This window comes from Watersipora subatra, chromosome 11 (assembly GCF_963576615.1).
Source record: "Watersipora subatra chromosome 11, tzWatSuba1.1, whole genome shotgun sequence".
In the NCBI taxonomy this organism is placed as follows: Eukaryota; Metazoa; Bryozoa; class Gymnolaemata; order Cheilostomatida; family Watersiporidae; genus Watersipora; species Watersipora subatra.
The window spans coordinates 37,620,862-37,645,158 of record NC_088718.1 but is presented as its reverse complement, the minus strand read 5'-3'; the positions used below and the strand labels follow the sequence as shown (position 1 = coordinate 37,645,158).

The following is a 24,297-nucleotide window of genomic DNA, read 5'->3' as shown; positions in this document are numbered from 1 at the left end:
GAATTTTCAGGAATGTTGGAGATGACTTGACTTCACAAAATTCTAAGCCATATTGACAATTTTCACTTTGGGAGTCCAATGTGCACTATATGAAATGCCTCATTTGTATTGAAAATGATACAACCTGTCACATATGCATGTGAAGTTTGAATCACATGTCGAAAATGAGATCGGCCATAAAATGTGGAAACGCAGTGCTTACGCAGACAGACAATGACAAAATGAGGCTTTTCAATATATACATGTATGTTATAATTTTTAGCATTAATTTCTAATAATTTTATTCATAAAACAGTATTTTAATTGGAATGGTGTTGCATTATTTTAGAACGTGAGAGTTTCTATTACAACTCTAAATACTTATCTCTGAGGTGTTTTGAGTTTTGTTTTAAAATAAATTCTCTAACGATCAGCCAGCCAATCTTAACAAAACTCAGTCAAAAATATCAAGCGCTCCTTACGCACAATACGCGAGTGCTCCCTGCTAGCAACGGGTCTACGCTCACTAATTCACTCACGACCTTTCTCCTCATTTTCCAGTCTGCTTCAGCCTTTTGGAGGCAGCGCGAAGTGGTTGCCTCAAGCATTCCTTATAGCGATCCATTAACTCCTAAAAGTGAAAGTTTTGGTATAGAGTTCACAATTTGTTGCTGGGCCGCGAGTCTGTGTCATGTGACAGTGGGCTTGTGTCATGTGACAGTGGGCTTGTGTCATGTGACGGTGTGTTGTTTCGTGTGACGGTACGTTTGTGTCATATGACAAAGTTTTTGTCATGCGACGGCGTGTTTGTGTCATGCGACAGTGTGTTTGAGTCATGTGGCAGGATGTTTGTGTCACGTGATAATGTTTGTGTCATGTGACAGCATGTTTGTGTCATGTGATAGCATGTTTGTGTCATGCGACAGCATGTTTGTGTCATGCGACAGCATGTTTGTGTCATGCGACAGGGTGTTTGTATCATGTGATTTTGGTTGTTTTACATTTCTCTAGCAATCTCTCTACAACTCAGCTGTGTTAATGCATGAGTCCGGACATCCTGAACTTTATGAGGAAGCCCAGAAACGTCTCAAAAAGCTTATGGACCTTGACCCTGGCAACAGTAAGGTCTATTTTACAGCAGCGCTCCTCGCCACCGATCTCCAAGACTATAATCAGGCTGAACATTGGTTTATCAAGACCCTACAGGTGGGATTTGCGAGTATCTTTATTTGATTTGATGGTATACCAGTAAGAATAGTACACTGGCAGTCTAGTGCGACTTGAGAGCTTGTTAACCGTAATATTTATGTGCACAATTATTTCAAAAACTGGGAATGTGGTCGATATGCACAGATGTTAGAGTTTCATTCTACCAGGCTGAATGATACGAATTTGAATGTGTAGTTTTTACTAGTGCTTGGAGACAGCATCAGGTACGCTAATAAAGCATTTAGAGTAATAATCTGCCCAGTTACTGTTGACTCAGGTGATTGAAAGGTGGTTCAGTGGCTGCAATTTGCACATCGTGAATTTGAATCCTGTGCAAAGCTATCTTTTATTCCAACTGTGGGTTCAGCCACACAAAATGTCTCCTATTTTATTAATACTAGCTGTGCAATGAGAGTTGCCTGCCACTCGCTATTAGCCTGGTACATTGCCAATGGATAATTTGAGTAAGCTTACTAATAAGAGTTACCGCTTATCATGACTGACGTTACGCCATCACTTTGCGTCATGACAGACAGCGGTAGCATATTTGCTCCCATATAGTGACATATATCGCCTAATGAATGCGTCAAGCTTGTGTGGCTGAATTGGTTAGGCATCGGACTGGTGAATCGGAGGGTCCGAGATCGGATCTTCTACGATACGGGTTCGTTATTCCAAGATTTTAATTAATAGATATAGCTGGACATACCGAAGGACAGACGACCAACATTGAAAAAGATATATATATAGATAGATACCAAATCTGTCATTGGTTGTTTTACAACTAATCAATTAATTTTCTTAATTTATTTGGCCTTTTGGTGGATTGTTCACACGACTTCTTTAAATTTGTACACGCTAATACTTTGAAATATCAGTTTAATACGTTCCTGGATTGGAGCACGTATGTCAATTCACCTGTATCTCAAATCAAAGTTTCATGTATAAAATAACTAAATACAAATTAATCCAGTCCCACCCTCTGAAAATGCACATAAAACAGGTTATTACTATATGGAACAACATGTTTTTAAATGTTTTAATTTGCCGCCTACACTTAAAAAGTGACAAATATCTACAGTATGTAGTGGTTATAATTTTTAATCAAATGTAACATTATTGTGTACAGTAGAAACTAACAGCAGTGTGAGAGACTTAATAGGAAAATGTTCGTTACGCTAAACTTTTGTGATGCTAAGTAAAATGACATAAACAGATAAACTTTAAATTTAATTTACATGAATTTAGCTTATTATGCACACACTTAACAGTGTGTTTTAATCTTACACTAAGCTTAATTCTAATTTTTCTTTTGTTTTTCTTCTTCCGGCTTGGCTCTTTCTGCCTCACTTTCACCCTGACTTCTAGCCGACCTTTTTAAACCCTTTTTGATCCGACAAGAAAAACCGAGCGACGCTGTTCTCGTAAGCAGCCATTCCCATACTTGGCCACCTAGCGGCTGCATCGGTAACCACATCTAAATTTGTCTCGTATCTCAAAGCGAATATTGGCTCAGAATTTTCCTCATATCTCAAAGGTTCTCATATGCCAATACACTTGTATCTCAAGGTATTATGGTAATAAAAATTATTTAATGCTAAAATTCTGCCAAGCCTCAGAAGCTGGTGAATTAGTTCTTGACTACACAAGATGTCTAATCATTAAAATCCTAGCCTCTGAACAAGGAGTCAAACTTTAGCTAGTAGGCCCTATACTATAAGCCTGCGGTATATCTAGACCTGCAGTATCATGTCCTGGTGCTCTTTTGTTTATGAGTTTATCTTTAACAGTATGCTGACTGGAAAGTTGAGATCTTTCCTTTACTCTTTTAATTAATAGTTTAGTTTATAATCATTATTTGTTGTCTTAATCAAATCTTTTTATTTTTCTCTGTCTTCGAACCATCTTAAACTGCCTGCCTATTAATCACTATGTTTCCATGGTGCGCAGTACTGCGAAGCAGCCACCTCCGAAGTCGAGGGGATCGTACGTTTCCATGCTGCGCAGTGGTTTTCAGCAAATAACGCAAATTAGCCAGAGAAGAGAAATTGTATATATCGAATCGCCTGATGGAGAAATAGAGTCGATCACGGATACCGAACGTCATAAACAGTCTTTTTATGATTCTGTCGTCATTATACTTTTATTTACAATACACATTCACAAGGTTTTACAAACCTTAACACACTTTTTACATAGTAATGTATTTTTAATAAGTATTTTTAAGTAATATATTATTTAAACGTTTATTTAGGACTTGCCACCTATTTTTCGAAAAATGTTGGCATCGATAACAAAGTCCAGGAAAGTAATCACCTCATCATCCTCGTGAATCCAGACCATAATTAAATTTAGGTGAAAGAAGATCGGAAGAATAGTAAAAAACAAGATTAGCAGGACAACCTTTGTACTAGTTTATGGCCCTCGAAGAATCCGTCTCCACGGCATCAGAGCTATGCGCAGCCACTGCGCAGTCGCTATTTCCTTGCTGCGAATTTGCACTGGCTTCGCACTGATCAGTGCGCAGTGATTTCAGTGCGAAGACGCCGTTTCCATGATTCGGAGATAGCGCAACTCCGAATCACTGCGCATCATGGAAACATAGTGAATATCTCCCTAGCCGGTCTGTCCAGTAGCATTTCTCTTGCCTGTCAGTCCAAAAGCATTTCTCTTGGCTGCCAGTCCAATAGCATGTTCTGAGCTGCCTGTCTAACAACATTTCTCTGTGCCACCGGTCCAATAGCATCATTGTCTGTTTTTGTAATTTGTGTTGTGATTTTTGTGGCTGACAGCTGGTTAGTACATTCCTTCTATCATAGACATAGTCATGAGTGACTCATCGCAAATGTGTTTCTCAGGCCATAATCTTCACACATTCTACCCTTTTCTTCCCATTAGCATGCTCAGTGTATTCTGGGTAAAATCTTACTATCTTACCTGTTTGTTCTATTGCGAATAATGTACAACTAGTGGATCAGGTAACACAACATGTTGGGACGATCAGTGCGTTGTTGAAGAAGAGATGAATTTGTTGCTTTGTTCCCTTTTTCTTGCCTCTGTTTGTTCTTTTGCAGTATATTTATAATTATAAAGCTGGCAGACCGGTACACCATGAGAGATCATCATGCGTAATCATTATGCACACACTCATTTTGTGAAGCTGTTACGTGGTTCTGTGATGCGGTGGGTCGAGCGTTTGGCTGCAAAACTTGAATACTTGATTTTAATTCCCGTACAGGGCAATCTTTTTCCAAACTCTCTCAGCGTGGCTACCCACAGACCCGGCTTTCATTATAGTAAAGACTAGCTAAATGCCTGGTGTTGCACGGGTAATAAAAAATCACCTTATAAACAGTGGCAGGTAATGTAGCTGCCATTGTCGAAGTTGATTAATTAGCCTATGACAAAATTAGCAAATTGGATAATATAAGTAACTTAAGCTAGTAACTTAAGCTTTTCTAATTCTCTACTATAATAAGAGCTGTGAAGCCAGTTTGTAATCGTCACGCGTCATGATCTTTCTTGCAATCAATTATAATCTTCAGGTGTGTTAGTAGTAACCATTAGTCTTTGTGTTTGAAGCACTGGAATTTCAACTGGTTTAATGAGTATGACCATATGAAATTGTATAGTAATAGTATACAGTTATTTCAGTATAGCATTTTTGTATAGCAATGTAGCTGCTTGGATTACTGGATTAGCTCGCCTGTCTGCCAACCTGGAGGTTTCAAGTTCAAATTCAGCGCGAATCGAATTTTTTTCCAAAATATTTATCGCTAAAACTGTAGAAACGAATGACAAACGACCAACAGACAAACGGACAAACACTGAGATTATATTTATATATAAATTTAACAAGAGCTGTCAGCCAATTTAATTTGATCAAATTTGTTTTCCCTTGAATTGGATGATTTGCTATTTTTTCTCGTGTTTTAGATTATCATCTCATACGTAATATCGAAGGCAGGGATTACGTGTTTGTCACAATTTCCATTTCCATAACATTTCCATAATTCATTTTCATATTATTTCCATTTCCATAACATTTCCATAATCTATTTCCATATTATTTCCATTTCCATAACATTTCCATAATTCATTTCCATATGATTTCCATTTCCATAACATTTCCATAATTTATTTCCATATTATTTCCATTTCCATAACATTTCCATAATTTATTTCCATATTATTTCCATTTCCATAACATTTCCATAATTCATTTCCATATTATTTCCATTTCCATAACATTTCCATAATTCATTTCCATATTATTTCCATTTCCATAACATTTCCATAATTCATTTCCATATTATTTCTATTTCCATAATATTTCCATAATTCCTTTCCATATTATTTCTATTTCCATAACATTTCCATAAATCATTTCCATATTTTTTCCATTTCCATAACATTTCCATAATTCATTTCCATATTTTTTCCATTTCCATAACATTTCCATATTTCTAAAATAAAATTTCCATATCGATTTCCATAAAAATTATGGAAATATTTATGTTTATGGAAATGGAAAAGTAAACATTTCCATAATATGTTTAGCGATCCCTGGTGTGTACGTATGTGTGCGCGCTTGCGTGTCAAATGAGCGTGTGTGTGTGTGTGCAATCGTCAACTCTTCCCGAATATGTGATTAATTTATACATAATATGAATATGATATTTGCTTGCTAATATACTTTATTTAGGGTCCAGGCAACATCAAAACTGTATGCTACCATTGCCTATAACTAAGCCAGAGACGATTTGAGATGTTTTGAGAGTTTCTTTCAGACTCCCTTAATAGTTTCTGTAATACCACGGATGTTAGCTGGGTTTGTGTGTTACCATTGTCTATACATGTAGCCGAGCAAGAGACAATTTGAGTTAGTTTCTTCCAGACCCTTTTAATAGTTTCTGTAATACCACTGATGTTAGCTGTTTGTGTATTACCATTGTCTATTCATGTAGCCTAGTCTATACAATATAACTCCCCTCTGTTTATATCTTGGATTACGTGTATGTTACAATTTCCATAATTCAATTCTATGTTATTTCCATTTCCATAAAATTTCCATAATTCATTTCCATAATTTCCATATTATTTCCATTTCCATACCCTTTCCATAATTTATTTCCATATTATTTCCATTTCCATAATATTTCCATAATTCATTTCCATATTATTTCCATTTCCATAATTCATTTCCATATTTTTTTCCATTTCCATAACATTTCCATAATTTATTTCCATATTATTTCCATTTCCATAACATTTCCATAATTCATTTCCATATTTTTTCCATTTCCATAACATTTCCATAATTCATTTCCATATTATTTCCATTTCCATAACATTTCCATATTTCTAAAATAAAATTTCCATATCCATTTCCATAAAATTATGGAAATATTTATGTTTATGGAAATGGATATGGAAAAGTAAACATTTCCATAATATGTTTAGCGATCCCTGATCGAAGGTGTCTTTAGAGGTTTGCTATTTCATGCTTTACGATTGCATCTGCAGTTACGGCTTTGGTTGTAGATTGATCCAAGCTTCAGAGGCGCCCTTTTCAACCTAGCCTTACTGCTGGCCAACGAGCTACAGAGGCCCAAGGAGAGTGTTCCCTACTTGCAAAAAGTTCTCCAGTTGAACCCTAGCCACGTAAAGAGCTACCTCCTCCTTGGTGATGTTGCCTTGAATCACTTGAAGAATATTGATCTCGCTGAGCAGGTATACAGGTTTCCACCCCAGATCACTTTTTATTTTTTGCTAAAAGTTCTGCTTTTATAACTTAGCAGAAATGTTCACTTTGACCATTTATAAAATGAGTCATAAACAAAACATAATAAACAGCTTGTGTACGGAACTAACGTCTTTGAGGTGTGAATGGGTTGCTTTGTGTATATTCGTTGTAACTGAATTTCTTCATGTGTATTACTAAATATCTTCCAACTCAGCAAATCCCAATTTCTGTCATCGCCAAATTCCATACAACTGATGAGAGCAATCTAAGCCTCCTCGTTTTGAATGAAACCGAAAGCTTAAAACATAATGAAAAACAGACATACTCAGAATATTTGAAAATAATATGTTATTGGAAAGGTCATTCTAAAAAGAGTCTAATGTTTTCACACAGCAGCAACATATAAAAACAACTCATTTTATGGTCTTAGACTTTTTTCCTGTCTTTTCTCTGCGATTATCTGATATAAACGTAGTTCCTTGTAGGTGAGTAACTATATACAGAACGTCAGGATTTTTCATTATTCCGACTTGCTGATTGGTTGTGAGCAGCTTTGAAAAAAATCTTAATCCAGGTTTTTTGCGACGACAGTTAGACAATCTTCATCTTTATGAGTGACTCTTACACTTCCGCCAACAACAGCTCCCACCCCCTAATCGGGAAGCCCTAACTTGAGTCCCGTTAGATTTAACAAGAAAAGGAAGGGGTGAATGAAGGGCAGGTCAGACTTGCTATTGAAACATAAGGAACAAGTGAGCGGTCAACCTATTTGAGAACAAAGATAATTGGCTCAAAAGCCAGCCGTTTTCTGAAAACAAAAGTAAAGTAAATGTTTCTGGTATTGTTAAAAAAATCAATGCGTTTTTTAACAATATCTAAAAATTTTATCAATACATAAAAATATTCTAGAAAACTGTCATTTGCTGCAAAGAAGTAATTACCGTAGTATACACTAGATGCTAATATAACATAAGCCTCCTTTTATGTAAATTTCACTTAGCATAGGGAATTTAATGTAAAGTTTTTGTTTTGTATTATGTAATAAATTCTATATTACGTAAAACATAAAGTCTGCAAGTTCTCCAATTCAATTTAAATAACTAGAGTTTCATAGAGGTTTCACTAAAGGTTCCATAAATGTATTACTTTCTCTCTTGCCGCATCTGGGAGAAAACACGATGTATAGAAGCATGTCTATGTATGCTAGTAGCCCATGTAACAAATGAGTGTAGTTATTTACCGAGTCAGAGGAGATTATAGATAGCCAAATTTATTATTTCTAGCTGATTGACTTGTTGAAATCGTAGTAGGAACATAAGCTAATAACAAGCTGAGTAGGTTTTTCGTGATTGTTAACATGTTATGGTTGTTAACATATCATGATTGCTAACATATTATGGATGCTAACATGTTATGTTTGTTAATATATTATAGTTGTTATCATATTATGGTTGTTAACATAACACGATTGCTAACATATTATGGTTGTTAACATATTATGATTGTTAACATATTATGATTGTTAACATATTATGGTTGTTAACTTATGGCTGTAAACATACCATGGTTGCTAACATATTATGGCTGTTAACATATTATGGTTGTTAACATGTTATAGATATTTATTGCTAAGGGTCTTTTGAGCCAATTTGTGTTGAAAAATTGTCTACCAATGAATTTTTTATAGTTTTTATCTTCAATAAAACTATTCCAAATTAGTTGTTTATTTATGCAAACCTATAGCAATTAATAATAATCCTGATATCGGCAGCAGTTGAATTATTCAAAGCTTAAAATTTTCATTCGTTGAAAGATTCCTCTGTAGGTTGGCCAAGCAGCAAATGAGGAGCTATTTCCTCTTCACAGCAAAACTTGTCCATTTCTACTCTCTTGTGATACGCTTTACTCACAAAAGATATTGTATTAAAAGAGCCGTTCTATTATTTTATTGATTATTTATTTTATTTATTATTTTCTGATGGGTTCATTAGCTATGTTTGGGAAGAAGTAGTGAGTTCAACAGAGAGAAGTCCATCCCTAATCTTCTCTGTTGACTTGGAATATCGTAATGCTGTTTCATCCACTATATAAAACACCCCTCTATGACTCATCAATATTGCTAGAATATATATATATATTATATAATATATATTATATAATATTGTATATAATATTATATATAATTAGATATTATATATATAGTATATATTATATAGTATATATTATATAATATTATATATAATTATATATATTATATATAGTATATATATATTATATAATATATATATTATGTAATATTGTATATAATATTATATATATAATTAGATATTATATATAATATATATTATACAATATATATATATTATATAATATTATATATAATATATATAATTATATATTATATATATAGTATATATATATATTGTTCAAATATGGAATGACCGATAAAGCTGGGGAATTTACTGATTTAAGACAGTCTTCATGTCTAAAGAGAGGGTCCCCTCTCTTACCTCTCTTACCGATCTTGCTTGATTTATGAATCTCAGTGTTTGTCATTCGCCTGTCCAGTTCTACCGATTAAGTTTTAGGAATAAAAAATCTGAAACCTTTAAACATTGGCATCAGACCTACCGCTGGAGATACTAAGTCTTTGCTGACCTTATTCATTGCCCGTTCGTATTTGGTGTTGATTATTACTACCTATTAATACTGGTAGTTGATAAGGTATGCCTTCGCAGCTCCTATGTCATAACAATCATCTAACAGCGGTATTGTTTGGGTTTGGCTATTGTTTGGATTTGGCTATTCGATGACATTATATTAGACTATACATCATGGGGTCATCAATACATGTTGGTTGAACTTGTGGTACTTTTGTGATTCTACTCTCTATGGTACTAGATTCTTCATTGTGATGTTGTTTGAGGAGGTGATTGATGGTGGGATGACACATAAGCAGCTGACATATTTTTATGTTGTACTAAAGTTACTACATTATGACGCGCCGATTTTTGGTGACTTTCATAGAAGTACCCAAAACAGTTCAATAAGATTTTTGTTTTCAGCTCAAAAGTGTTTTGCTTACGAAGGCCTATGCAGCCAGAGCTTTGAAACAAAAAGAGGTATATCATTTCTAGCATTTGAATGAAAGTATCCTTTGCAGTTCAGCCGCCTCTTTTGTCTGCCATTTTGGACTTGAAAATTTAAAAAATATTGAAACACAAAAAAGTTATATAATCTCAGAGAGGTTTGCAAGACAAATTGTCGAAAAAGATCTATCTTTAATTGGGTGTGTGATGAGTATTCAACTAGTCACATGTGTTTTTATAATACCTATAGTTGTCCTTGACCTGTCGCTTTCAGACAGCATTGCCAATACTGTTAATACTCTATGGATCATGAACGAGTCAAATACAAACATTTGTTATAAAGCAAGTGTTCAGCTATCATAGCCTACAAACATTAAAATACTTATAGAGATTCAGGCTATGGTTTTTATAATGATACATTGATAAGTGTATGCTATCATCTGTCATCCATAAGCGGATCTAGCAAGCCCAAAACTACTGTAATTTCCCTACAATTGTGAGGGGTGCACGATTGGAATTTAAAAGCACCCTTGCACTATTATAGTCTGTTTGAAAACTGCTGACTAGCCCTAAGACCCGGCCTGAATCTGTTAGTCTCAAAATCATAGGCATGCTTTTTTACTACACTTCTGTTAAGCCCAGTTTCGTTGGTCACGAGTGTAAATGGTTTTTCGCCTTTTGCTCCCCCCTAAAAAAGGATTTTCATATAGGTTTTTACCATGTTTTTATATCTACTGTTAAGAAACCTCCAAACTGCAATATCTTGACACAGTAGTTGGAGAATTGCTTACAGTACATTGCTCACTCATTTTAGTCCATGTTGCTCGCGTTAGTGTACTACGCTAGCTTAGAATAATCTTGTCAATGATTATGGAGTATTTGACCTTATGACCTTGTATTTTCCGCTGCCTACTAACCACAACCTTGTTGTTACATCAGTCAGCTGCTGGACAGACGCCAAAGAATACAGTCGATCTCTGCTCAGATTTTTATACTGGTACTAAAAATAGGTTTTTATCCGTTTTGCGTGCTCAACTCTGAAAAACAACAGAAACATTGCGCTACAATCCTCTCGTACATCTTGTTATTGGTCAGTCCTTGAAATCGTAAGGAGTTGTCTGTCTCATTAGATGGTGGGAATTCCTGCTTATTAATATTACAAAACTGTGGCTTTCCATCGCAACGAGTCCATCTGGTTCAGTTTCCATCATCACCTAGATGGCTCATGTCATCCTCCTACCTGTTGTAGTGCTTCAAGAGGATTGTTAGCTTAGAGCCAGACAACGTTCAAGGTCGACACAACCTTTGTGTAGTGCATGTGGAAAGGGGAGACCTGTTGCAGGCTGAACGCTGCCTCCTCGCTGTCCAAAACCTCGCGCCAGATGAAACCTATGTCACTGAACATCTGCGAATTGTTCAGAAAAAGTTAGCGACTACGAGAAAAGGACAGGCATGAGAGGAGAGTTGCCAGGGATCGCTGCGGTTAACAGGAGCAACTGTGACAGTTTGATTTCCTTAGAGAATATCAGCGGAGAGCAGGCCAAATGTGGCCGATATATAATTGTACAAAGTCCTAGACAGAGAGACTGAGATGGAGTTTTTCTAAAAGGTTTTTATATTTCCGAAGAAGATAGTTCAAAGTCAAGACATGTTAGTGTAATCTCACCAGTGTAACTTTTCATGCACCATTATCAATGTGCCTATCTGAATTGGTCTGAATATGGGCACCCTTTCCAAGTTGGCAGAGGTTATTGGCACAGTGCCAGATCTAAGCATAAGGGAAGGTTTGCCTGAAGAAATAGATGCTTATTTGCTTACGTATTGATTTCATTGCCAAAATTGCGCTCCATAGCTCATCGATAAATCAATATGACAGATCGTGTCTAAAAGCCAATGACACGTGATGACAGTGCTACAACCTTCCTCATTGCGGCCATCTCCGAAGCAAGAAGGAAAAGGAGCCATGATCTCATAGATGTATACACGCGATATGAATGTATGACTGAATGTATGACTAACTGGTCTTCAGTTATTTTTTATAGCGAATAAAAGAGTTTGAATCAAGACATAGTTCATAGTTTCACATTTTGCATGAGTATGGTCAGACAACTCCATTTTGTTAACTTGTTCGCATAGTTATCAACTTTACACGATTTTAAGAAAAATAGTACAAGAGATGTTGCGCGCTAATAACGAAGTGTTATGAATATGATCAAGTCTAAAAATCTAAATTACTGAATCACTGTTTTAGCCCTGGTACATGTTTAGCCAATGATTGCATCATTTTTGAAGAAAATGGTTGCTCACGTTTCATACGAGAAACAATTCTATCGCAATTAGCCTCAGAGTTATGGAGCTTGGGCAGACCATTTCCAACATTGAATTGGTTTGTTACAATGTAGCACTTTAAAGCCTGGGGCCAAGATAATTCGAGGAAATGTTTTCCCACCAAATCTTTCATAGTTTCACTTTGTTTTCCTGCACTTTCGGTTTATGTAGGACTCGCTGAATACCCGGCGTTGCCCAGGCGATAAAAGAGTCGTTAGACAGAAAATTGATTTTTATTTAACATATACAACATTTACCATTCTAACTTTTAAACTTCGTATCATGGGAAAAGTGTTTTGTGCAGCTCAAATACAGTTCAAATAGATATGAGAAAATGAAACAACTGTAAAGAGGTTTATAAGTGACACAATTAGCAAGTAAAGGCTAGATAGTCTGTTTTGCTACAATGATTACAATGAAAAATGATTTGATACTGATACAATTACTACAAAGTGAGAAAACAAAACAAAAATTGTGAATATGTTGAATTAACAATAACAATCAATGAATAGAAGCGTGCATATAAAAAGGTACTATTGCAACAGAAGCTATCTATCAAAACTTTGAATACGACGTTACCAGCACCTCTCAATACTGATACTCAATCTCGATACTGATACTTCTCGCTACTGATACCTCTCAATACTAATACCTCTCAATACTGATACTCAATCTCGATACTGATACTTCTCGCTACTGATACCTCTCGATACTGGTACCTCTCAATACTGATGCTTCTCGCTACTGGTACCTTTCGCTACTGATACCTCCCGCTACTGGTACCTCTTGATACTGGAACCTCTCGCTACTGATACCTCTCGATACTGATACCTCTCGATACTGATACCTCTCGCTACTGATACCTCTCAATACTGGTACCTCTTGATACTGATACCTCTCGATAATGATACCTCTCGCTACTGATACCTCTCCCTACTGATACCTCTTGATACTGGTACTTCTCGATACTGATACCTATCGTTACGGATACCTCTCGTTACTGGTATCTCTTGATACTGATACCTATCGTTACTGGTACCTCTTGATATTGGTGCAAACATAGCAGTGAAGCGCATGAGAGTACGTTGTAGGTTTAGCGATTGCCTTAGGAGAAACTGAAAATAGGAGTGTAACAGGACATTTAAAATTGAAATGCCACATTCGAAAATTACGAATTCAAAAAATAGGTAGTAGATTTTGAAAAAAACTTAAAAAAATTGAAAACAACAGATGCAAAGGCAATATTAATTAATAATAAAAAGTAGATACTCATTTTGGTTTGTAACCTGCTATCGTGATTATGATATCGTAAACAAGATGGGTGGAATTATAATAACGGTTTTGCCTTGGTTTGGGTATGCGTGTTTGTGGACTTGTGCTTGCATTCGTTGCAAGCTCAAATCCTTTGCGAACTGGTCTTTTCATTACAAAAACTTTATCGATATAACTGGGCAGATGACAAACTGAGATTTATTTAGATTATAAAACTATGGTCACTTTGTGCAGAATAGGTTTCTAGTGTAATTGGTAAGTTTTAAGTTGATTAAACAATTATTTCTTGAGGTGTCCTCAAAATACTGAGAGCACGGCTAACCTTCTAACTTCGAAATGTAAAATGGCTGTTGACAAGACATTTGTATCTAATGACAAAGTTCTTAGTAATGAAGGATCTAAAATCGACAAAGGTGAAAAACCTCGTCTCCTCCGAAACAAGAGCTTTTCCCTACAACTGTTTGTTTTTTGTATTCATAAACAAATATACACACTTTATCAGGTGTTTCTTCAATTACATCTAAAACATGAAAAAGGTGTAAAAGGGTTGAACGGGTATAAAAAACAATTTACTCTACTTGATTTCTGTTTTTTTCATTGATTTCCACAAGCTTAAACGATAACTGTCACGTACAACTTATATCATATTTTCTAGGTAAATCAGACACGCTGATTCCGATTTTGTACTCCAAACAAAGATTGGTCCACTAACTTTCAGAGTAATGAAGGCTTTTTTACAGCGTTTTAATATCGGTCTCGGAAACAACACGATCGGCACAACAAACTCCGCCCATAAATATGTGGCGTAACCTAGCTTTTTAGGAACGGAAGTTGGGGATGTTTAGTCCGATTTAGAATGATAGAGATGGGTGTTTTAAAAACCATTATTTGAAAGGTAGATAAGCTATTTAACATAGCATATTTAAAAATGAGCTCAAAAAAGTTTGATAACAACGCTAGCTTGTGATAAAATCGCGCTTTTTTGAGCTCATTTTTCTCGGTGTTCAGCCTATTAAACATCATGTAACAAGCTACGAGCAATTTTAAATAGTTTATCTACCTTTCATAAAAGACTGAGATTATTTTACAGGCTGAATTTAAATAATAATGGATTTTCAGACACCCATTTGTATTATTTTAAATCGGGCTAAACATCCCCAACTTTCGCTCCTAAAACGTTAGGCTACGTCACATATTTATGGGCGGAGCTTGTTGTGCCGATTGTGTTGTTTTCAAGACGGATATTGACATGCTTTAAAAAAGCCTTCATGACTTTGAAGGTTAGTGAACCAATTTTTATTTTGAGTACAAAATCGGAATCAGCGTGTCTGATTTACCTGGAAATTACGATAAAAGTTGTATGTGACAGTTATGGTTTAAACTTTAAAGCTTCAATATGATACACAGCTTAGAAGGATTTGTGCTATTCTAAGTGCATTCACAATCGATGGAAATGTGGTTTAGGATCATGGGATTTGCTTGTATATACAAAACTAGGGATCAAAGTTTCAAAAAGGTTGGTTTAAGAAAGTTGAGTTACCGGTAGGTCTACCTACAGTGAGTGATCAGTTACAATACATCATTGCAACCAGTCTCACCAAACTTAACCAACAGTAAAAACAGAGTCTCAGTTCCCAAGCGCTTGTTTACGGCGTATCCAATACACAACTCATTACTGTCTGAGTGGCCATATTTTATAATGTCTCTTTAAATCTCACTAGAATGAACAATGCTGTATACAATCAATAAGCGGTTATGAAGTTAAAATTGCTCTGTGTGTGTGGTCAACAGCCTCATCCGCTAGACTGTTTACTAGTATGCCTGCCTTGACCAGTCCACTATGTATCATTTTGCGACTAGTAGACTACTAGCAGATGAGGTTAGTAGCACATGCTTTTGTAGGCAGCCAACAGCGTAAACCGTTTGCAAAGGAAAGCAAAAAAAAAATCTGGCACGAGTGACCTTCACCGTTTTGTATGAACACTAGTCATTCTTTTGTAAAAGCTAGTACAATTTTAAATTTCATTGTTTTGTTTCATTTTTGCATTCCAGTACAGTAACTTCGTAGTCACACCGGGTGGCGGGTCAAAGGTTCAGTAAACAGTGCTGATTGTAGAATTGCTTGCCCGAGGACTGGTAAATGGTTTAACCTTATGATCTCTTGTGGTTTGGTTTTAACTATGTAAAGCGGTTTGCTAAATCGATATTTGCCAGTAATTGAACAAAACTGAGCCATGCTTGGGCATCAGCTTAGGAAGTCTTTGCTACTGTGTTTCAAGGCAGTAATCTGTACTCGACTAACCAATAACATCTGGGCTTACTTGGCGAATATCTTTCACAAATGCCTTCTCTAGCGTGTTTTTGATAGAAGTTACACTTCAGCTAAATAGCCTAACGAACATACCGCTCTGTCTGCTTGTAATAGTATGGTTTTCATAACGGGTTATGGTGCTGTTTGAGAGGTAGCTAGTTTCTAAAAGGCAATTGCCAGTAAAGCTGTGATTCCCTATTCGTTTTATCGCCAAACCCCCTACGGCTAACAAGGGCAATCTCACACCTTGTTTTGAATGAAACACAAAAGGCTCAAAACATAATGAAAAACAAACATACTCAGAATATATGAAAACAGTATGTTATTAGAAGGACATTCTAAAAAGAGTTGAGCGATTTTACTCAGGAGCAACGTATAACAAGCAATGCACTTTATGGTCTTTGACTATTTCCTGCCTCTTCTCTAAGAATAGCTGATCGAAACGTGGTTCCTTATGAGTTAGTGAAATGCTCAGATGGTTTTTAGAATTGATAGAGTTACATGATATATTTTTGATGTATAGTAGAAATGAAAATTCTATATCACACAAGCAACATGTTACGGCGACAAATACACCTTCTTCGTTGTCACGATTGATTATTGCACCACTGTGAACAACAGCTTAGGTTTGCCGGCACCCTTAATCGGGGAAGCCCTGGGGTAGAGTAACGCATAACCGGCGTGCTAATTTGGTAACTTTCGTATAAGCACCCAAACAGTATAAACAGTTCTCTGTTTGCAGATCAATAATGTCTTGCCAACAATTGCATCAGCAGACATAGCTTTGAAACAAATTTCAAATTTTGAAATGAAGTGCAGTTCATCCGCCTGTTTGTTGTCGACCATTTTGGGTTCTGTTTGTCAAAAAGACTGGACTACAAGGCAAATGCATAACCCCACCAGACTAACTGCTTTTATACGATTTGGTATTTTCAGCTTGATACACTATTTAAGTACAACCATTTCGCTAGTGATTAATTCAAATACGAATGGAGCTGAGGTTTTTTTGAAATATGTGTTGAACTATCATACAATCACTGTTTGTTATCACAAATAAAAGAAAGCAAAGGTGTTACAGGTTTTCTTTTGCATCTTAAACCATATATCAGTTCTATGTTCAGTTTCAGAAGATATTCTCTCAGACATCATGTGTTTACCAATTGAGGGAACATAACACAGCGCTGACACAAAAATTGTTGGTCAATCGCCAGCTGTAAGGGAGTGCATCTCATAATCATCTCATTTATTGCTTGAGGCTTTTTCCATCTTCTGAATTATCAGTTTAGAAAGCCCAGCTTAGTAATAACTAACAGATCAAGCTATAAACTCAATCCATTTGAACTAAGCCAATAAGACGAGGGCTCAATCTGATTGGCTGTAACTGTAGCCAGTGTAGGCGAACAATAGCTTTCAGTTGATTATAAGTTGTTAGCTGGTTGAATCGTGCTGGCGCTCTGGTAGGCTTACTGTATAATAGCTACAAATTGAGAAGGCTGTAAATAGATTTTACCAACGTACTTGTAACAGCTAAGAATGGCGAGAGCGTACGCTGGTGCTGCCGGCACCCATCTCTTCTTTGGAACTCTCTGTATTGCTGCAGGAGTGGCGTGGATATGCCTTATGTACTTCTATGAGCCACTCTTCGTCGATGGTTCCTCGATCCTCAATAAAGTCCCAAGCTGGGTAGTAGTTCTGGCATCAGCCAAAATATACTGTGGATTCTGGGTAAGTATCACTATGCTGTACCGATAGCTTCCTATATAAAAGTTTCCGCTATTTGTCTGGACGAGTGTTTCTTAAAAGACGTACTCTTCGAATGTGTTTCTATAAGCCAACCAGCCTTTGAACAATCTTATTATTTGACAAAAATACTTGTAGCCACGAATTGCAGAAATAAGTTGTGTTGAACATGCAGAGCATTGGACTGAATGACAACTGCCAGTTAAAAGCACTAAAGAAGGCAAATATGAACTTTGGTTATGTAAATAAATGTTCATATATAGGTATAACAGCCTTTTTTAAACTTCAAAATTTAACATTGCATAATGGCCATTAAATGTTGTTGAATTGCTTAAAAATTCACTAACAATTGTTCATTTTAATTTGTATTATAATTTGATCCCAGTTTTCTGGTGCTTTCCAACATATGAAATTGCGCAATATAATATAATATTGCAATATAATCATTCATAACATCGTTTTCTATTCTGTGCCACCAATATACTACATCGACCATCTGTTGTTTCAGTTCATGAACTTTTTGCTGCTACAACGTTCAATTCCTGGCTCCTCCGCAATACTATTATATTAACATTTAAAACACTGTTGTTCAACTCACACAATAATTCCTTATTGCTATTTTTCATTTTTGTTTTGGCACGTGACGAAAAACATCATTTTGTTGACAACTACTAATGCGAATAAATAAGATTAATAAGTAACAATTATAAATAATTTTTTTCCATAACTCCAGTAATGTTAGTATCTCAATGGCCCAACATGCTAGTAAGTTTTCAACTATTGGTCAAAAGAATGCTGTTTGCCATTATTACACATGGACTTCCTGTTATCTTCATTTAATTGGTAGCCCTGACCTATATGAAAACAACGAATGGTTTGAGATATTGAGATTACTCTAGAAATCTGACTCAGAGTGTCGATATGAAACCAACTCTTAGAATTTCCTTATGACTCATTTTCAGCTCAAAATATGGTTGAAATAATTGAAGTTTCCTCTGATAATTTGACTCGTGACCAGCCATTCATCAACCATGTTAGAGAGAATGTCATTGGCTCCAGCAGACAGCTGTGGTTATGCAGGCTTTGTTCCAAACCAGTAACAGTTGGTTAACTACACGATGGTTAAAAACCACTTTCTTGTGGTTTATTTTGGTCACTTCTTTCATGCTGACTTGCAACCAATGTGGCGTGGTCTTACCGACTATCCGACTATCCGTTGTTCGACATACTTCCTCCTCTGCATGCATACTCCTGTTCCTTCTAGAATTCGGTTGGCTGCTCAGATTTCCTTATATGAGAAGTTATGCCCCATTGACTCAAATTTACCCAGAAACTTTAGCAGCCTCATTGAAGTGCTGACTATAAGCAAGCTATCAGCAGCAGGGTGATCTTTTTCAGCTACCATCAGTGGCTGTCGATCATATACCATTTAGTCATCAAAATATCTTGCTGTCAAATACTGTACACAATTCAGCATTCTTTAGATGTTTCTACTAAACCATTGGTTACTACGCATTGGACGCCTGCTGTAATAACTGGTGCTCCTCCAGCTTTGAAGACTTATAATTTGGATCAGTAGCTTTTTGGACTTTTATCAAGCCCATATCAACAAATAACTTGCTGCTGGAAACAGTCTTGTTAGAAAAAAAGCGCAACGGAATACTGGTGATTTTTATTCAATGAGCCCCTCCCTCTTCAACAAACGTATTTATGCATGAATAATAAATAGCTTCAATTCATAAGAAGCTGGGCTCCTAGTTCGGGTGGGTCATAGGATCTACCGATCTTGCGTGCATTTGATAGCTGAATCAAACTGATTCACAGATGACCAACAGGACGTTTTGTTTAATTGACAATCAATCTTTTGTTATCTTGTACACAGGCCAATCATTGAACATCCGCCTGACTATAAGAACAAATAACTATACTGCTAAAATGGAAGGAGAGTCTTTGAATCACAGAATCTTTTATAACTCGGAGGTTACAAACGCTGCACATGTAGGCTGTACGAGTGAAGACGTAGCTATTGTCCTATTGTTTGTCTTTTTATTTAAAGCAATTCACACAAGTTGGATGCGTCCCATCACTAGCTGTTGAATCTCTTGAGAAAATCACTATGTATGTCGGAGCATTATTCGTCTGTTCCATAGATATATAAAGGTTTATATATCTACTAGCTGTGCCAACCGGCGTTGCCCGTGTAATAGAAGAGTCTTTGGACAGAAAATTGATTTGTATTTAACATATAACAACATTTGCCATTCTAACTTTCAAACTACATATCATGAGAAAAGTTTTTTGTCTTATAAATAATGAGAAGCAGTGAGAGTTTTGCTATTAGGCAGTTTAATAATGTGAGCAAACAGCTTCTCGTGACGTTATGCTATGACCCGGTCAAACGTAAAGCAGTATTGCTCTGATATAATGCCTTATATTGGTGGCTTAGCAATTCGATTTCCATAGTCCAGTGGGCTAGGCGTAAGACTTGAGAACGAATCCTCTTCGGGTACGCAATAATTCTTTCAAGATTTTAAAATCTATAGCCGGATTTCCGACGAACACACGGACTTTGAGAAATATATATATAGATGGTCTGTTCTAACCAGCGAGGCAAGCAAAATTGGCTTGCTATAATGTTAGTCAAGTAGATGTCATATCTATTTCATGATAATAATAGGCTGCCATTGAGACAAAACTAATAACGCAGAAAACGCTCAAATTTCACTTCAATATAAGAAAAAGTGGAGTCACTATGGCTGACTCTTGGTGGTTATTTGCATGAAGAAAGGATTGTAATTTGCAGAGTTCGGTTTTTCATGATAATCGCAGATTACACTTTCTGCCAGTTATAGATGACATTGCGATTGTTGTCTGAAACGATTTTAAAAGCATACGCACAAATTATCTAGCATAAACAAAATTCAAGACATAAATTATGTTTGTCTTAGCTTAATACTGGTTTATTATCAATTTACTTTGTTACAGCTTACCTACGCTTTTTACTTAACAAAAATTAAAAAACGAATATGTTTCCGTCGCAACAAGTATAATATTTGACAAAGTGTTTAGGATATGACAGCGCTTCCCTGTTCATTCTCAATGTCAAACCTCCTACGACTGATGAGGGCAACCTCCCACCCTCTTCTGTTGAATGAAACAAAAAAGGCCCAAAACATAACGAAATACACGTCAGAATATATAAAAATTATGTTATGATTTTTAAAATACATGTTACAAAGCATTAACATAAAAAAAGAATTCAATTTATGATTTTTGACTTTTTTTGCCTCTTCTCTGCTATTATCTGATTTAAACGTGATTCCAAGTGGGTGAGTGAAATGGGCAGATCATTTTAAGGATTGATGGCATTACGATATTTACTTTTTTATATATAAAAGAGATGAAAATTAATTCCTCCACATTCGCGCACAACACTTCGTACCATTTTAAAGGGAGAGGAGCTTTAGTAAATAGTGTATAACATAGTTTTTGATAAAGCTTAAAATCTAACCAAAATATATGTATGCAGGCATTAGAGAAACAAGTATGAAGTCCGCGCTAATTTGTTTGTTCTTTTGCTACAGAAAATAATTCATAAACTGCCATGATTATCTCCCCATCACGCAAACCACTCAAGTCGGTCATACCAAAATGCGTAATCCTAACAAGGCTCATTGCAGTAAAATAGTTCCCTCTTGAAATATGCAGACACTTGCGTGGGAGTACCGCACACATCTTAAAGGTTCATCGCTCTTATAGACATCTCTAGCTGAAAGCCTCTGACATAATCAATACACTTGCTGGCTGTCATTAGTTGGAGCGATACAGTTCCTTGGCTTCGTGGCAATCCTAGTAAAGTGGAGTTGTTTGGAGTTTGAGCAATTCATCGAGTGCTCAGAGGTGAAGAGGTCAAACGTCCTTTGGCTGAGTTACTAGGTTGAGAGATAAGAGTCCTGTGTAAAATTTTGGCAGTATTTGTAACACTGCTAGATACGTACATCAAGGAAGTTTTGAAGAATATTTGGCTCATTTTCCTTCCCAAACATCTTCGAGGGTTTCTCTCTTTGTTATAAGGCTTCTATTCCATCACTACCAGTCAAGAACCTAAAGGCCAAGATTTTAGTCAAGATTTTTTATCACATTTCAGTTGTTTCGCGGGATATAATCGGGAGCAGCCGTGGCCATGTGGTTTAGAACTCGTGACTTACAAACAACCGGTTTGGGTTCAATCCCCAAAAAAGCCACTGGTGGTAACAAGAATAACATCCAAACTTAAATTGCTCTATACAACTGCATGTCTCCAGTCGCCATGGTTCCCTTACCACTGGACCCGAGACGCGTCCAACCAAAATGCTAGAGCCATTATTTGCGCAACACGGCTCTAAAAAACACACACAGCCTCTCCTAAGTAGACATCATCCTTGAGGGGTTGCTCACAACATGTGTAACTATATAGCTTGCTGACGTAGAGTGTGCCAGCATGGGAGCTACAACTAGTAAATGCACCAGTGATTTCTACAACACCGCTCTTTGTCTTTCTTTGTAGTTCTTTCTCACTGGAGCGATAGGTTGCTGCATCAAAAGCAGAGGCTGCCTGGTAGGTATCTCAAGGTATTCGCCTTTCCATGACGCGCATGCTGCGAAAATTTGAGTCAATCTGCAAGTTAACCGCATCATTGAAACAGCATAAATTCGCAAACTAAGCGAGCTTTGCGATTTGCAAACCTTTATCGAATCCATCACGCTTGCGAATAATGGAAACAGTACTTGGGAATTATGCACATTAAAATACCACGCCAGCTATTCAATTTAAAAATTTTTAACACTTTCGTCGCTCTTTCTCAACACATGCGTCGCTAACTGCGTCGCTAATTAATAACTCATAGCGTACAATTCCTTATCCTTTTTTAACAAAGCGCCGGAGTCATTTCATATCATGCGAATATCCATAAAAACACTTAATTCGCACGTTAACGCAACGCAAAATCTGAATAATGCTCGTCATGCTGAGGTTGCAGTCTCCTGAGTATACTTGAATAGAATGTTTGCGAGTGTCGGAGCTTAATTTTCAACAACAAAATTATCGAATCCATAAATGCACGAAAAACAATTGACAACAAGAACCGTTCAAGCTTAGTGTTTCTTTAAAATAAACTTCCACAAATATTTAAAAGATTTTATCAGAAAATATCGGTCTTGTTCTATGGTTTGTGATTGTGTTTGACGTTTGAGATGATCTGACAGTCAGGTTGTTTCAAGATTAAAATCGACTAACTTGATCGCAACTAAAATGCCCAGAAGAACAGTACACGCCGAAATGACATCACTAGTTGGGCGGCTGTTTGTCTATCTCGTTATTGATATGGGCTATTGCGTTGAAATTGCAGCGATACACACCTCTATTCTGTCAGTTTCTTTACAACCATAGAAGTCATAAACGCACTTTCAATTGATCTGAGCGTGATAACCACGATCAAGTTATATCTATTTTTATCTTGAAACATCCTGACAGTCAGATCACCTTAAACATCAAAAACAACCACAAATGATAAAAAATACTGATACTTTTCGACTAGACTTTACTGACATTTTGTGTGATTTCAGCATTAAATGAAAAACTATTAGCTAAATACTTCTCTGGCCTTCACGGTTGACTCTAAGATTTGGTTAAAAGCTAAAAAGAATTTGGTACGGCGCTATGAGAGCAGATTTTTGGCAAAGCGTAGAGTATTTGTAGTAGCTATGGTTACTGTCACTTCTTTTTTTCTTTTAAACCCAAACTTACGAGAGACTGATCTGCTGTCACCAAGCAACATGCTTCTTCGCAAGATTTCAGTGAAAGCATATGACAACTCCAAGTTACTCATGCAACAAGAATCAGTCAAATCATGTAACTTTCTAAGTAGCAAATTATTGACATCTTGGTGGAATTAGTTTGCAATTATTATAATCATTGCCAGATAATCTGTAAACTATTAACAGTGAATGGGTATGTTTTCATGACGTGCATGATTTGCAAATTTGAGCCAATTCGCAAGTTAACCGCATCATGAAAACACATAAATCCGACATAAGTCCGTATCCTTATCGAATCCACCATGCTTGCAAATAATGGAAACAGAACTTGCAAATGATGCGCATTAAAATACCGCGCCAGCTATTCAATTTTAAACATTTTCAATACTTTCGTCGTTTTTTCTCAATAGATTTTCACGCGCTTGCATCGTTAACACATGCGTCACTAATTGCTAACTTATAGCGTACAAGTCCTTAACCTTTTTTCAACAAGGCGCCGGAGTCAATCCGCATCATGCAAATGTCCATAGAAACACTTAATTCGCACGATAACGCAACGTGCGCACAACTCCAAATTCGCATGATGCGTGTCATGGCAACAGCGTATGTATGGCTATAGCTACGCGCTTGGGTGAGAAAATTTTTCTGTTTTGCTCTCAATCCTAAAAAATCTGCTGCCTATTTTTTCTGATTAAATTGTATTATTTCACATGCCACATGCTTTAACATGCTCAATCATCTAAGCGGATAACAAAATGGCTGACATAGCAATCTCCACTAAATACCTTTGATGTCTTACCCTGATTAAACTACCTAAAGCTTAGTTT

General features: G+C 36.3%; 2 protein-coding genes across 2 annotated transcripts in view; both read left to right on the top strand.

The window, feature by feature from the left end:
- The window catches only part of LOC137408192 (protein O-mannosyl-transferase Tmtc3-like), a 41,332-nt gene extending 29,241 nt beyond the window's left edge, over positions 1 to 12,091 (top strand). The window contains exons 13-15 of the mRNA XM_068094596.1: positions 991 to 1,185; positions 6,733 to 6,921; positions 11,273 to 12,091. Coding sequence (XP_067950697.1) covers positions 991 to 1,185; positions 6,733 to 6,921; positions 11,273 to 11,479 — 591 coding nt within the window. The 3' untranslated portion in view covers positions 11,480 to 12,091. The remainder of the gene's footprint in view (positions 1 to 990; positions 1,186 to 6,732; positions 6,922 to 11,272) is intronic.
- A 5,270-nt stretch (positions 12,092 to 17,361) lies between these two features.
- Positions 17,362 to 24,297, top strand: part of LOC137408502 (uncharacterized) — a 29,450-nt gene continuing 22,514 nt past the window's right edge. Inside the window, exons 1-2 of the mRNA XM_068095049.1 lie at positions 17,362 to 17,659; positions 22,221 to 22,271. Coding sequence (XP_067951150.1) covers positions 17,468 to 17,659; positions 22,221 to 22,271 — 243 coding nt within the window. The 5' untranslated portion in view covers positions 17,362 to 17,467. The remainder of the gene's footprint in view (positions 17,660 to 22,220; positions 22,272 to 24,297) is intronic.